Consider the following 11,128-nt stretch of genomic DNA (forward strand, 5'->3'; position numbering starts at 1 on the left):
CACCAAGCCATTGTGGGGTCAAGACTGTGGATCCCCAAGCGGACCTCGACAGGGGCAGTTGCTGACTGACCAGGGTTGGGGTTGGAGTCGGGGAACCTCCTTGGTCCTCCCCGCTGCCTCTCTGTGCCTCCCGGACGTCAGCTCCCGCCCAAAGCAGCCCCACCACTCATCAACCTTGCCAGCTCCTGGGGCCTGACCTCCAGTCCCAAGCTTCCCCGACTGCGATCCTACACAGTACAGCTCCCAATATTCAGGCCAGGCAGCTGTCCGTCATTCTGACCTAACCGAACCCTCCCGAGGTCCATACCTCCTCTTCTGGCTGTCTGCCCACAGATAATCAAGCACAGCCAGGATGCTCAGGCTCGAATACCACAATCTCCTGTTACACTCGCTGCTCGCCGAGCGCTTCTCCGGGTGCGTCGGCCATTCTTCAGGTTGCTTTGGTCCGCACCGTCCTGCTAACCCGGGCATGTTTTCAGGGCACCTCCCGTCTCCATTGACCAGACGGTATCCGACTTCGACGGCGTCATCTTCCACATCTCGACCCCTGAGTCCAAGACCAAGATCCTGGTCTCCATCCAGATCCGCTGCTTCGAGGACCTGCTGCGATACGGTGCCAAAGAGGTTCTCAACCGCGAACATGGCCCCTACGTTGTGCCCCCGGAGCCTGGCTACGACTTCTCCATCCTGATCGATCTCGAGAACCTGCCCGCCGAAAAGGAGGCCCGCGATGCCCTGGCCATGAAGGTTGCCCTGCTCAAGCGGAACGTCATGGCCGCGCCATTTGAGCAGGCCTACCAGGAATACTACCGACTGAAGCAAGAGGCGGCCAAGTTCAGCTCGGAGGAGGCGCCCCAGGGTGTGCGTGAGGGCGGTGAGGTCAAGGTGATCCACTACCGCGAGGAGGAGGCTATCTACGTCAAGGCCAGCCACGACCGTGTCACTGTCATCTTCAGCACCATTTTCCGGGAGGAGACGGATCGCATATTTGGCAAGGTCTTTATTCAGGAGTTCGTCGACGCCCGTCGCCGGGCCATCCAGAACGCGCCTCAGGTGCTGTTCCGCAATGACCCGCCGCTTGAGTTGCAGGGTGTGCCAGGCGTCAAGAACACTGGCACTGGTGAGATCGGTTATGTCACCTTTGGTGAGTTCCCTCTTACATCCGCCTTCGATTGGCCTGCTGCTAATTGTCTTAGTCCTCTTCCCCCGTCACCTCACGCCGCAGCGGATGCCCGACGTCATTTCGCAAATCCAGACCTTCCGCGACTACTTCCACTACCACATCAAGGCCTCCAAGGCTTATATCCACTCACGCATGAGGCGTCGCACTGCGGACTTCCTCCAAGGTGAGCAGCCTATGTCCTGTGTCCTTGTCATAACTAACTCTGTGCAGTCCTCCGCAGGGCCCGGCCAGACAGCGAAGAGAAGGAGCGCAAGACGGCGAGCGGGAGGACATTCAAGGTGGCAGGTTAAGTTGCGTGGAACTTTTAGATCGAAGCATGGCGGTAGTCACGAATACACAAGTTTTAGAAGCCTCCAACTTCGGTCCCGAATATATGACGACCATTTTCTTCCTTGCAAAACCTTGAGTTACGAACATCCAGCTGCCTGTTGATGAAACCACATATCGACTGTCGTTGTTGCAGGTACCCCAACTCCAGAATCATCGAGCCACAGTCGTCACTACGACTGATTCAAAAACACCACGGCCGGTCCCTAAACTTCCCAGTATCCTCCGGCCTTCCCTCCGCCGGCACCTCCACCTGATCCGGATTAATATACCACGACGGATCTCCCTGGCCCAACTGCGTCACGCTCATCCCATTCCCCAACCACCTCAACCCATTCCTTTCCTCTACACTCTCCCACACCCAATCCTCCCACCTTGGTCCCCTCATCGCCTCCAGCGCATGCAGCGTTGATCCAGGCCACAACCCCGTCACCACCATCCTCTCCTTTCCGTCACCGTCTTTGACTCTGGTCTTATACCAACTGCTACACTCACCCGTATACACCGTCCCTTCAAAGTATTTATCCACGTACTCCATAAAATCCTTCACCCTCTCCCTCTTCGGCTCTCCGCACGCGTAGTCCTCGCGCTGCAACTTGCGGATGAAGCAGACCGAGTAATCGACGCTCGCTTCCAGCATGCGTGTTAGGCTGCCTGAGCCGATCGCGCCGTTGGGCCCGAAGAGGAAGAGCAGGTTGGGAAACCCGTCGACGGAAAGGGAGAGGTAGGTCTCTGCCCTCTGATTCCAGCGCGTGCTGAGGGAAAGGCCGTTCCGGCCGAGGATGAGGGGGTGAAGGGGAGGGGTGCGGGAGGCGGTGTAGCCTGTTGAGCAGATTAGGGTGTCGAGGGAGTGGTGGGTTGTTTGGCTTGGGGAGGGGTGGGGGTGGTTGGGTGTGGTGGTGATGCCGTCGGAGGTGATTTCCAGGATTGGGTCGCCTACGACAGTGACGTTTGGTTCGAGAAGGGCTTCGAGGAAGCCTGGGCCGGGGGTGAGGCGGCGACAGCCTGGGGAGAAGGTTCCGGGAGGTGGGATGAGGAGGGAACGCAGGTCGGGCCGGGAGGCGAGTTTGGTTTCCATGGCCTTTCGCAGAGCGGTTTCGAGGAATTTCTGCATGGGTGTGCCGCGGAGAGTGCTCTCGTGAACGAGATTCCCAGAGGTTTCGAAGGCCTTGCGGAATTTGAAGAGGGCAGCTTGATCACTGGCCAGCTGGGCGCGTTGCTCAGGGGTGACTTGGAGCTGTTAGAATACTGTTGACGTGATGGACTTGACTAAAGCGGGATAAATTAGAGAGGCTGTTGACTTACACGCAGTGTCAGCAGGATCTAGGCCAAGCTCAACCATTCCCCCGTCACCAAAGGTCGATGAGATCCAAGTCGGGGAGCGCATGAAGCAGGTCAATGTAGTACCCTCGATCTTTTGGAGCTGCGGGATTATTTGAATCGCGCTGGAACCGTTGCCAATGATTCCAATCCGCTTGTTCCTAAAGTCGTAGCTGGGGAGACACAACCAGATGCCATCAGGAACGGATCTTCCTACTGGGCTCAGAAGCGATTCCCAACCCACCTTGTATCCCAATCTCCCGGGTGCATAACCTTCCCCTTGAACCGGTCAAATAGTCCCGGGACATCTGGCCAGACGATGTCGTTGAGCTGGCCGCGAGCTGAAAGCAGCACGTTCGCGGTATCCGTGAATATCTCCCCCGTGGCAAAATTTGTGACCCGGATTGACCTAATGTTGGTTTGTGAACCACCATTCACGGGGTATGAGTGCTCGCGTATGGAGCTCACCATTTCTTCTTAGCATCGTCCCACTCGCAAAGGTCAACGCGGTGGCTGGTCTTGATGAAGCGCGTGGCTCCATACCTCTCGGCGACATCCCGGAGGTACTGCTGGATCTCACTTCCAGGGGCGTATAGGTTGGTCCAGTTTGGGTTGGGAGCGAAGGAGTACTGGTAGGAGTGTGCTATTTGGAATCCGTTAGATTCAAGACCATACCGTAATTGCCGGGTTTATGGAGTGTCCAGAAAGACATTGACTGACATGGTATGTCACAAGCGACTCCTGATTGCTGTCAGTTCTCAACTTCATTAATCTCCTGAGGTGAGAATCAGTCTATACCTGGATACTTGTTCAACCACCTACCCCCGTTAGCCTCGGCCATCTCTCAAAGAGGTCCAATGACAGAAAAGGGGTGAAAGAAGAGCTTTACCAAACTCCGCCAACATCCTCATTTTTCTCGTAGACCACCAACTCAACATTCCTCAGCCTTTCTGGGATGCGAATAGCCGCCAGAATCCCCGAGAACCCCGCTCCAATGACAACCACCCTCAATGGTCTGAGGTTCTCGATCGGGGCATCTTTGAGCGTGAAGCCCTCCGTTGGGAGGAGAGGTTCCTTGCACCCGTTCGCCGTTCCGTGGTTATCCATGTCCACCAAGTAGATTCGGACAGACAGTTTTGTTTGCCCTCGAAACACGTAGGAACATTGTCCACGAAGCCAAACATTTTGTTTTCCAAGCAGTTGGGATTAAACAACCTAAATACCTATCTCTACAGCGCTGAGGAACGGAAGCCGCTCGAGCAGTCGCATGAAGTAAAGTTCTTGTGTTACCTCCCTGCAGAAGAGCAACCCTTCCTCGAGTCTATTCAACCCCCCAAAGGACCACTAAAGGCATAGTTCGGTAGTTCGTATCCATGCGCGAACCGGACACCTCCGGTAAGCCTTGAATCATATTCCCGGGAGATTACCCGCCAAGCTCAAGATCAAGCACTATGTCTGGGGACGGGGCCGGCTGCAGGACGTTGGGGACGGGAGAACCATAGCGCATGGGACGTGACATTCAATCTCACATGCAGACGGATGGACCATTCCCGTCTGCTTTCACCTCCACCATCTCTCATCGGTTTCGGGAAGCAATCAAACGTTCCAAGACAACATGGCGCACAGGATGTAATCAGATTACATGAACTCTATTCATTCCATCCTCTACCAGGACTAAACTAACCCCTTCTCCTAAATGCCACCTCTTTTTTACTGGCTGTGCCTTCACTGCCCAATATCAACGGGACCAGTGACGGCCGCTCACATCTTGCCATCCATCTCCCATGGCATGGCACGATGTTTATTTTTTTGTACTTGCTCTCCCCTGGACAACACCATGGGTATCAAATTCTGACATGGCCGCGAGGCAATGCAACACAAAAAGGAAGATAGATCAAGGGGAACGCTGGGCGGAAAGATCGAGAGCAAGAGGAGGCGACATCACAGCTCGATGAAGTCCTGTTGCTCAGCAAACGCAAGCCCGCCATCTCCGTCTTCGTCGTGGCCAATAAACTCGTCCACCTCGTCCGAGTCGATATCATCGTCGTCGATCGACTCGTCATCGCTCGACACGTCTTCCATCTCGTCGTCACCGTTGCTGTTGCCGTTCGAGGCCGAAGCTCCGCGTCGGAGGACGCTTGCCCTCTCGCGATGCGGCAGTTTACAGCCCTTGTTCTTGCACACACCCGTGTTGCTGAAGTCTGGGCATTCCCAGACGTGGCGGTCGGTGCAGGAGGCGCCCTTGGGGCAGTAGCCGTAAAAGCCAAAATCCCTGCATACTGGAGCAGCTGAAGACACTTTCACGTGAGCATACCTGCAGTCGGGCTTGGTGCAGCTGTCCCTGGCAAAATGGAGGCAGGTAGGGGTGCGCTCGGGAATGGGATCGTGCGACAGATCACAATTATCGCCGTTGGCACACTCGCCCTGCTGCAGGAACTCGCGGCATATTGCCACCTTGTGAGGGTCGTGAATGTAACGGCACCGGGGACCTTGGGTGCAGGAGCCTGTGAATCAAAGTTAGTACCTCTCTTGAGGTTCGCACTTACCGAAGCCCCAGTCGGAGAGTAAAAGCTGCCGCTTCGGAGGGCGTCGGTCGAGGAAGGGAGTTACCGGTCATGGAAAACTGTTTGCAGGGCACGTTGATCTTGCGCACCGTGCCCGTTTGTCTGTGGGTGAAGGACGCTGGAGTCAGCTGCTCGAATACCCGTCGTGGGCGTGGGACATACCGTTGAGCCTTCACAACACCGTGGCGATAGAGATTGCCGTTCTTGCTGCGATAAAACTTGACGCCTCCGACGATGGCCATCTTCGGCGTCGCTTTGGCCGAGTTGACGTCATCTGAACCACAAGTGAGTAGCCGTGCACCGAGACTCGGCAGACAGGGCGTCGACGCACCGGGAACCTTGACCAGTTTGCTGCCATTCTTGGCAACAATGAAGCGGATGCCCTGGATGGCAATCTCGTACTTGCCGGGAGCAGTAGTAGTCTGCGGGTTAGCAGCCCCAAACGCCCCACTGTTGGCCATGCGATTGAGATGGCTGATGAGTTTAGCACGCTCCTGTTTGTCCCTCTGAGCGAGCTTCTGACGACGCGATTGCTCGAGGGCGGCGGTCCTCGCGGGGGCATCCTTCTGGTACACGCTCGTGTTGATCAACTGCAGATGACGGTCATGCTTGGTGACCCACGACGACGACGTCGACGTGTCGGACGCAGTGCCGGAATCGGCGTCGCCGGGCGGGGTCTGGGGCGTGCCGCCGTTGAGGATTAGGGTCCTATTTCGGAAGAGGGGTCGACCGTGGACGCCGCGATGGGAGAACCCACCACGACGCCACGAGTTGTGATGAGCGGCATCTGAAGAGGCCTTGTGAGAATCGATGGGTCGAGCAGGCAGAAGCGATGGATAAGGCGTACGAGAAGGGGGGTACGAAGGCGGTCGCGACGGCGGAGTGGGAATGAGGCCAGCCTGTTCGTTCTTGTGTCGGTTGATCTGGCTGGCCAGTCGACTGATGCGTTCCATCAACTCGCGATCTTCCTTGGTCGCCATGTTGGAAACTCGTGATGGTACTCGAAGCTGTGGAGGGTTCCTAGTAGGTATTTCTGCTGGCGGGTACGCGATCTCGAATGAATATGGCTGGTTCAAGAAGACGAGGAAGAAAATGGAATCGGGTTGAAAAGGTGGAATGCAGGTTTGGTTCAGGTTCCATTGTAACTGTGCATGACGAAGGAGGGAAAGATTCCTGCGGGTGCGGTCAAAGTCAAAGAAACCTTGTGGGTCTGGCGGGCAACCCAGCCCCTGCCAACCAATCAAAAGGTGATGTAATGCCAAGCCAGGGTCCACTTTGAGCTCGGGACCAAATGCCTGGATCCGCACTGTGACCTCAGAGGCCAAAGACCAACTGCGCGCGGCAGACAAACATTGGAACTGCTAGCATCCATCATCATCATCATCTTTTCCGTTTCCTTTGTTTCGACATCAAACGCTCCGACACCAGAACTCATCACGCCCTCCACATCACGCCTCATACTATTCCGAGCGAATTGATAATTTTCCGGTCCGACCAAATCCAGAATGGCCGAGCCTCTGGTCAAACCCGAGCCCGACGCTGGCTCGCCTTTCATGGACGAGACCGACGAGGCCCCCGATCTCGAGTTCTACGACAAGCTGCCTCCACAACTGGCTGACGCTTACAGTCGCATGTACCTTACGCGTGTACCGAACTATGTTTGGGAAGCCTGGTCGAAGCTCAACGATGACGAGGAGATCGAGATTGGAACGATTCGTCAGTGGATGGACGGGAACGGCAAGATGGTCAGCTCGTCGCCACCGTCCAACATGCCGCGCGGACTGCTGACACGCGCCACAGAGATTGCAAATGCGCCTCAAACCCGAATTGGAGGTTCACAAGGAGGTTCCAAAGGAGTACGAGATGGAAGTCACCAACCACGACGTCAACAACACCTTCATCTTCACCGAACAAGACTTGCCGAGCTTCGCGGCCAAGAACAAGGAGAGGGCCGCTGCACTGGCCCAGGGCATCCCGGCTCATCTACTTCGGAAGCAGCAGCGACAGCTGGAACCTCCTCCTGAGCGCGGCCGTAAGGGGGCTTATGCTCGCAAACCCATTCCGAGTGGGTACCCTTCATACTGCTTGCCAGCCTGGACGGTGCTGACAAACACCGACGTTTTACAGAGAAGACAAAGATTGCTGGGAGGATCAAACATGAGGTTGTTTGCACACCCGTCAGCAATGCCGAGGCCGATCGCTTCCTGTCGCTTCGGGCTCAGGCGGCCCAGGAACCGCAGAAACGCGTCACGATCCACAATGCCTTTGTCCCGTCTGGAGAAGCCAAGAAACCCCAAGAGTGGGAGGCCTTCCTCGTATGTCCCTCGACTCACGACTCTACCTGGGCGCATGCTGACAACCTTGGCGCAGAAAACGAAGGAAAAACCTACCAAGGCCAAGAAACTGGAAGCCAAGACGACGCGTTGGCCCGAGAATCAGCTCCTGGACGCCATCGCCAAGTGCTTCTCAGAGCACAAGTACTGGTCCGTCAAGGCATTCCGTGGGAGGATCCCGCAGCCCGAGGCATACATTCGCGAGGGTTTGGAGAAGGTTGCCATCCTGCACCGTACGGGCACGTTTGCCAATCACTGGTCGCTTAAGCCCGAGTATCAGAACATGGTGGCGTCCCTGCCCAAGCCAGCAGATGACGCCGCCGTGCCGGAGGGCGATATCGCTCCGTCAGATGAGGAGGAGGATGAGGACATCAAGATGGAGGATGTCCTCTAGGAAGCTCCTGTGTCTTTGGGTGTGGTTGTTGACTAAACATTGTTTTGGGCAAAGGGTTGGCGTTACAACGGGGGGGGGGTTCTTCTGATTTCGGTTGGCCACTACAACAGGGTCTCGAGGATGGCGATGATACCCGTAGAAAAATAGCATACATCCAAGCGCTGGAAAAGCGTGATTTCAGGTCATGTCGGGTGTCTTGAGTCCTTTGGTGTTTGGGAGCCGCAACATGACATGGCTGCTCCACGTGAATTGTGGAGTCGCGGAAAATGCCGATAAAGCCAACGTCATGTCTTCTGGCGCCTACTCCGTACAAAGAATGGCCCCAAGACCTATTAGGCACAATAAGCTGGAAAAAGACAAAACGAAATCTTTGTACAAAGGGATTGTTTCAAAATGTCCCGACTCCTCATCCTGGACTTTGACGGCACCATCACCCAACACGACACCCTCGACACCCTCATCTCCCTGGCCATTGCCCATTCCGCCCCCTCAACCTCCCAATCCCAACATTCTGGGCAGACAGACACCAATCCACATCCAAATGACGATGTTAGCACCCAAAGGTCAACTACGGATGTAGGACCAAACAAACACGAGCCAACAAGAACCAAAGAACACTTTACAACCGTCTGGCAAACCATCGTGCAAGATTACATCACGGCTTGCGAAGCCCATCGAGCCTCTTACCACCCTCCCGCCGACCAACGGACCTCTCTTCAAGAGGAACTTGCGTTTCTGGAGAGCTGGGAGCCGATTGAGAGGGCGTCTGTCGCAAGGGTTTCGGAGGCAGGGTTCTTCCGAGGGTTGGGATCACCATCTTTGTCGGGATCAGAGGGAGATGTGGAGGGACGGGCGTTGATGAGGTTGGGGAGGAGTGCAGTTCGGCTTCCTGCATCAGGAGGTTTGGGCCATGGAGGCGCTAACGGTGAGCCTGTTCTGGAAAGGGGGTTTGTGGAGTTGAGAAAGGGGTTTGGCGAGTTCATGCACCGTGTTGGCACTGCTGGATGGGAGGTTGCTGTTGCGAGTGTCAACTGGTCCGATGACTTCATACGGGGTGTGGTGCATGCTGGGTGTCACGGGCATGGCGGGAGTGGTACATCGTCCGAAGATGGCTGGCCTGGACGGGTCTTGGCCAACAAGGTCCGGTTTGCTGATGGGCAGATTCTAGGTCCTCATGAGCTGGGCGGGGAACCACTGGTTACAGCTGGCGACAAGTTGCGAGCCATGAAAGAACTTCTCAGGAGGAGAGAGAACTCGGAGGATGTACAGAAGGTTGTTTACGTGGGAGACTCGACAACGGACTTGGCATGTCTGGTAGAAGCGGACCTGGGAATCGCGATTGCGGACAGCCAAGAGAGCAAGTTGCTCAAGACGATGGAAAGGATACAGCTCCGTGTACCGCATGTCGGCGAAGCTGATGCTGGGAGCAGGTTAGTATGGGCAAGAGACTTTGAGGAGGTGCTCCGAAGCGGCATCATGGATGAGTTATGACGCCCACTCGGAGGTCCTCGGGGCAGCTTCAGCTTCACAATCATGGAAATATAGTTTCCCCCAACAGGCTTCTCGAACATGCCCAAACCATATGCCGGTGTTGTCTATGCTGAGATGGTTCTGGATGAACGGATTCGTTCTCTTGTCATTTCTCTTCTCTAAACCATACCCTTCGATTCAGAACGGAGAGGGTCGGCGTAACAAAGAGTAGTCATGGTACCTCACCAACAAAACATTGTCTCTGTCCCACGCACTGAACAAAGAACATTGAAGTCTAGCAGCCAACAACACTGACCTGAGAACAATGGCATTGAGACTTAGAAAAAAACTACCTCAACGAAACATGTCATCTCCTAAACGAACTAGCTCCTATAAATCCATCCATCTCATCCACCATGGCCACAATTCAAGTCTCGCTTCATCTCACCACGTCCAACCCCGAAACTAACAACAACACTGTTCCATATTTACCTTCTTCTATTTACTCACACTACCCAACTACCCCAACCCCTGAACTAGCGCTCAACCACAACCCCAACACCTTCCATGTGCTACCACCGCCGCCTTGTCTTCACCTGCATGCACTACGCCTGGCAGGCCGGTCCACCCACGCAACCCTGCGAGCGTGAGCGTGCCTTTCAGAACGGCGAGGTTGAGACGGGATGTGATGAGCGGTGGTCGCATGGCTATGACACGGTGCGGGTGAGGAGTCCCTGCGAGGCTTGTGAGAAGCAGAAGGCAGAGGATGCCCGCCGTGTGGCTGCTGTGAAGGAGAAGATTCGGGAGGTGAGGGTGGAGATTGAGAGGGTGAAGGCGAGGGAGGAGGAGAGGAGGTGTGCTTGGAATTAGGGAGAGTGAGTTGGCTGTCAAGTTGTCGGACAGGTACTGGGTAGCTTTGATTATCAAGTCCAAATACAAGCTATTTCCCTCGAGACGTTTGATCACTGAATTTCGTGTGAGATGAGTGTTTCTTTGGTGTTCTTGAATGATGCTTGCTGCATGCCTTGCCTCCTCAATGTCTCAATGTCGAATGCATAAAATTACAACCTACCTAAACATTTCGTCCGAGAATCCGCGTCCAAATCGTTGACGACCTGAGCGAAGGTCGTCGTGATGTGGGATCGCCGGGTTTAAGGGCTCTAGGATATTCTAGTCCTGATCCAATGGACAAGGTCAGCTCTTCTCAACAGCCCCAACCACGCGAAGGCATCAAAGTCGGCACGAGATGCCTCTAGTTGGAAGATTCGTAGTTTCGTTTACTGTCTGTCCACACTCACAAGAACTACTTCTGTTTAGTTTTTTTTTTTTTTTTTTTTTTTTTTGTCTCCGGTGATTTTTCTCTACCATGTTGTCCACCGGTGCTCCAGCGATGAGTTCCGTACTTAACAAATCTCGTATCACTTTTCAATCCTCCCCAAAACACACACTCTCTCGCGCGCGCTAAAATCACCCACCCACCCACCTATCCACACACACACACACACACACTCTCTCTCTCTCTCTCTCTCTCTCTCTC

General features: G+C 55.0%; 6 protein-coding genes across 6 annotated transcripts; 4 read left to right on the top strand and 2 right to left on the bottom strand.

Annotated features, from left to right (window-relative positions):
• Positions 1-352: 352 nt before the first annotated feature.
• On the top strand, positions 353-1,473 carry VTJ04DRAFT_5959 (uncharacterized protein; the record flags this gene model as incomplete). The annotated part of the gene is made up of 4 exons (XM_069364129.1): positions 353-414; positions 480-1,144; positions 1,197-1,346; positions 1,394-1,473. The coding sequence occupies 4 exons, from the start codon at positions 353-355 to the stop codon at positions 1,471-1,473; spliced, it is 957 nt and encodes a 318-aa protein (XP_069217987.1).
• A 243-nt stretch (positions 1,474-1,716) lies between these two features.
• VTJ04DRAFT_5960 (uncharacterized protein) lies at positions 1,717-3,671 on the bottom strand (the record flags this gene model as incomplete). Its single annotated transcript, XM_069364131.1, has 6 exons — positions 1,717-1,763; positions 2,006-2,740; positions 2,816-3,003; positions 3,075-3,239; positions 3,299-3,473; positions 3,653-3,671. 6 exons carry the CDS (start codon positions 3,669-3,671, stop codon positions 1,717-1,719), a joined length of 1,329 nt encoding a protein of 442 aa, XP_069217988.1.
• A 1,100-nt stretch (positions 3,672-4,771) lies between these two features.
• VTJ04DRAFT_5961 (uncharacterized protein) lies at positions 4,772-6,374 on the bottom strand (the record flags this gene model as incomplete). Its single annotated transcript, XM_069364132.1, has 5 exons — positions 4,772-5,334; positions 5,441-5,496; positions 5,557-5,668; positions 5,726-6,181; positions 6,242-6,374. The coding sequence occupies 5 exons, from the start codon at positions 6,372-6,374 to the stop codon at positions 4,772-4,774; spliced, it is 1,320 nt and encodes a 439-aa protein (XP_069217989.1).
• Positions 6,375-6,899: 525 nt separating this feature from the next.
• VTJ04DRAFT_5962 (uncharacterized protein) lies at positions 6,900-8,121 on the top strand (the record flags this gene model as incomplete). The annotated part of the gene is made up of 4 exons (XM_069364133.1): positions 6,900-7,139; positions 7,195-7,459; positions 7,522-7,709; positions 7,765-8,121. 4 exons carry the CDS (start codon positions 6,900-6,902, stop codon positions 8,119-8,121), a joined length of 1,050 nt encoding a protein of 349 aa, XP_069217990.1.
• Positions 8,122-8,514: 393 nt separating this feature from the next.
• On the top strand, positions 8,515-9,612 carry VTJ04DRAFT_5963 (uncharacterized protein; the record flags this gene model as incomplete). Its single annotated transcript, XM_069364134.1, has 1 exon — positions 8,515-9,612. The coding sequence occupies one exon, from the start codon at positions 8,515-8,517 to the stop codon at positions 9,610-9,612; it is 1,098 nt and encodes a 365-aa protein (XP_069217991.1).
• A 546-nt stretch (positions 9,613-10,158) lies between these two features.
• VTJ04DRAFT_5964 (uncharacterized protein) lies at positions 10,159-10,461 on the top strand (the record flags this gene model as incomplete). The annotated part of the gene is made up of 1 exon (XM_069364135.1): positions 10,159-10,461. One exon carries the CDS (start codon positions 10,159-10,161, stop codon positions 10,459-10,461), a length of 303 nt encoding a protein of 100 aa, XP_069217992.1.
• Positions 10,462-11,128: the final 667 nt, after the last annotated feature.

The sequence above is a fragment of the Mycothermus thermophilus genome (genome assembly GCF_041956435.1).
Source record: "Mycothermus thermophilus strain CBS 625.91 unplaced genomic scaffold VTJ04scaffold_4, whole genome shotgun sequence".
Taxonomy (NCBI): domain Eukaryota; kingdom Fungi; phylum Ascomycota; class Sordariomycetes; order Sordariales; family Chaetomiaceae; genus Mycothermus; species Mycothermus thermophilus.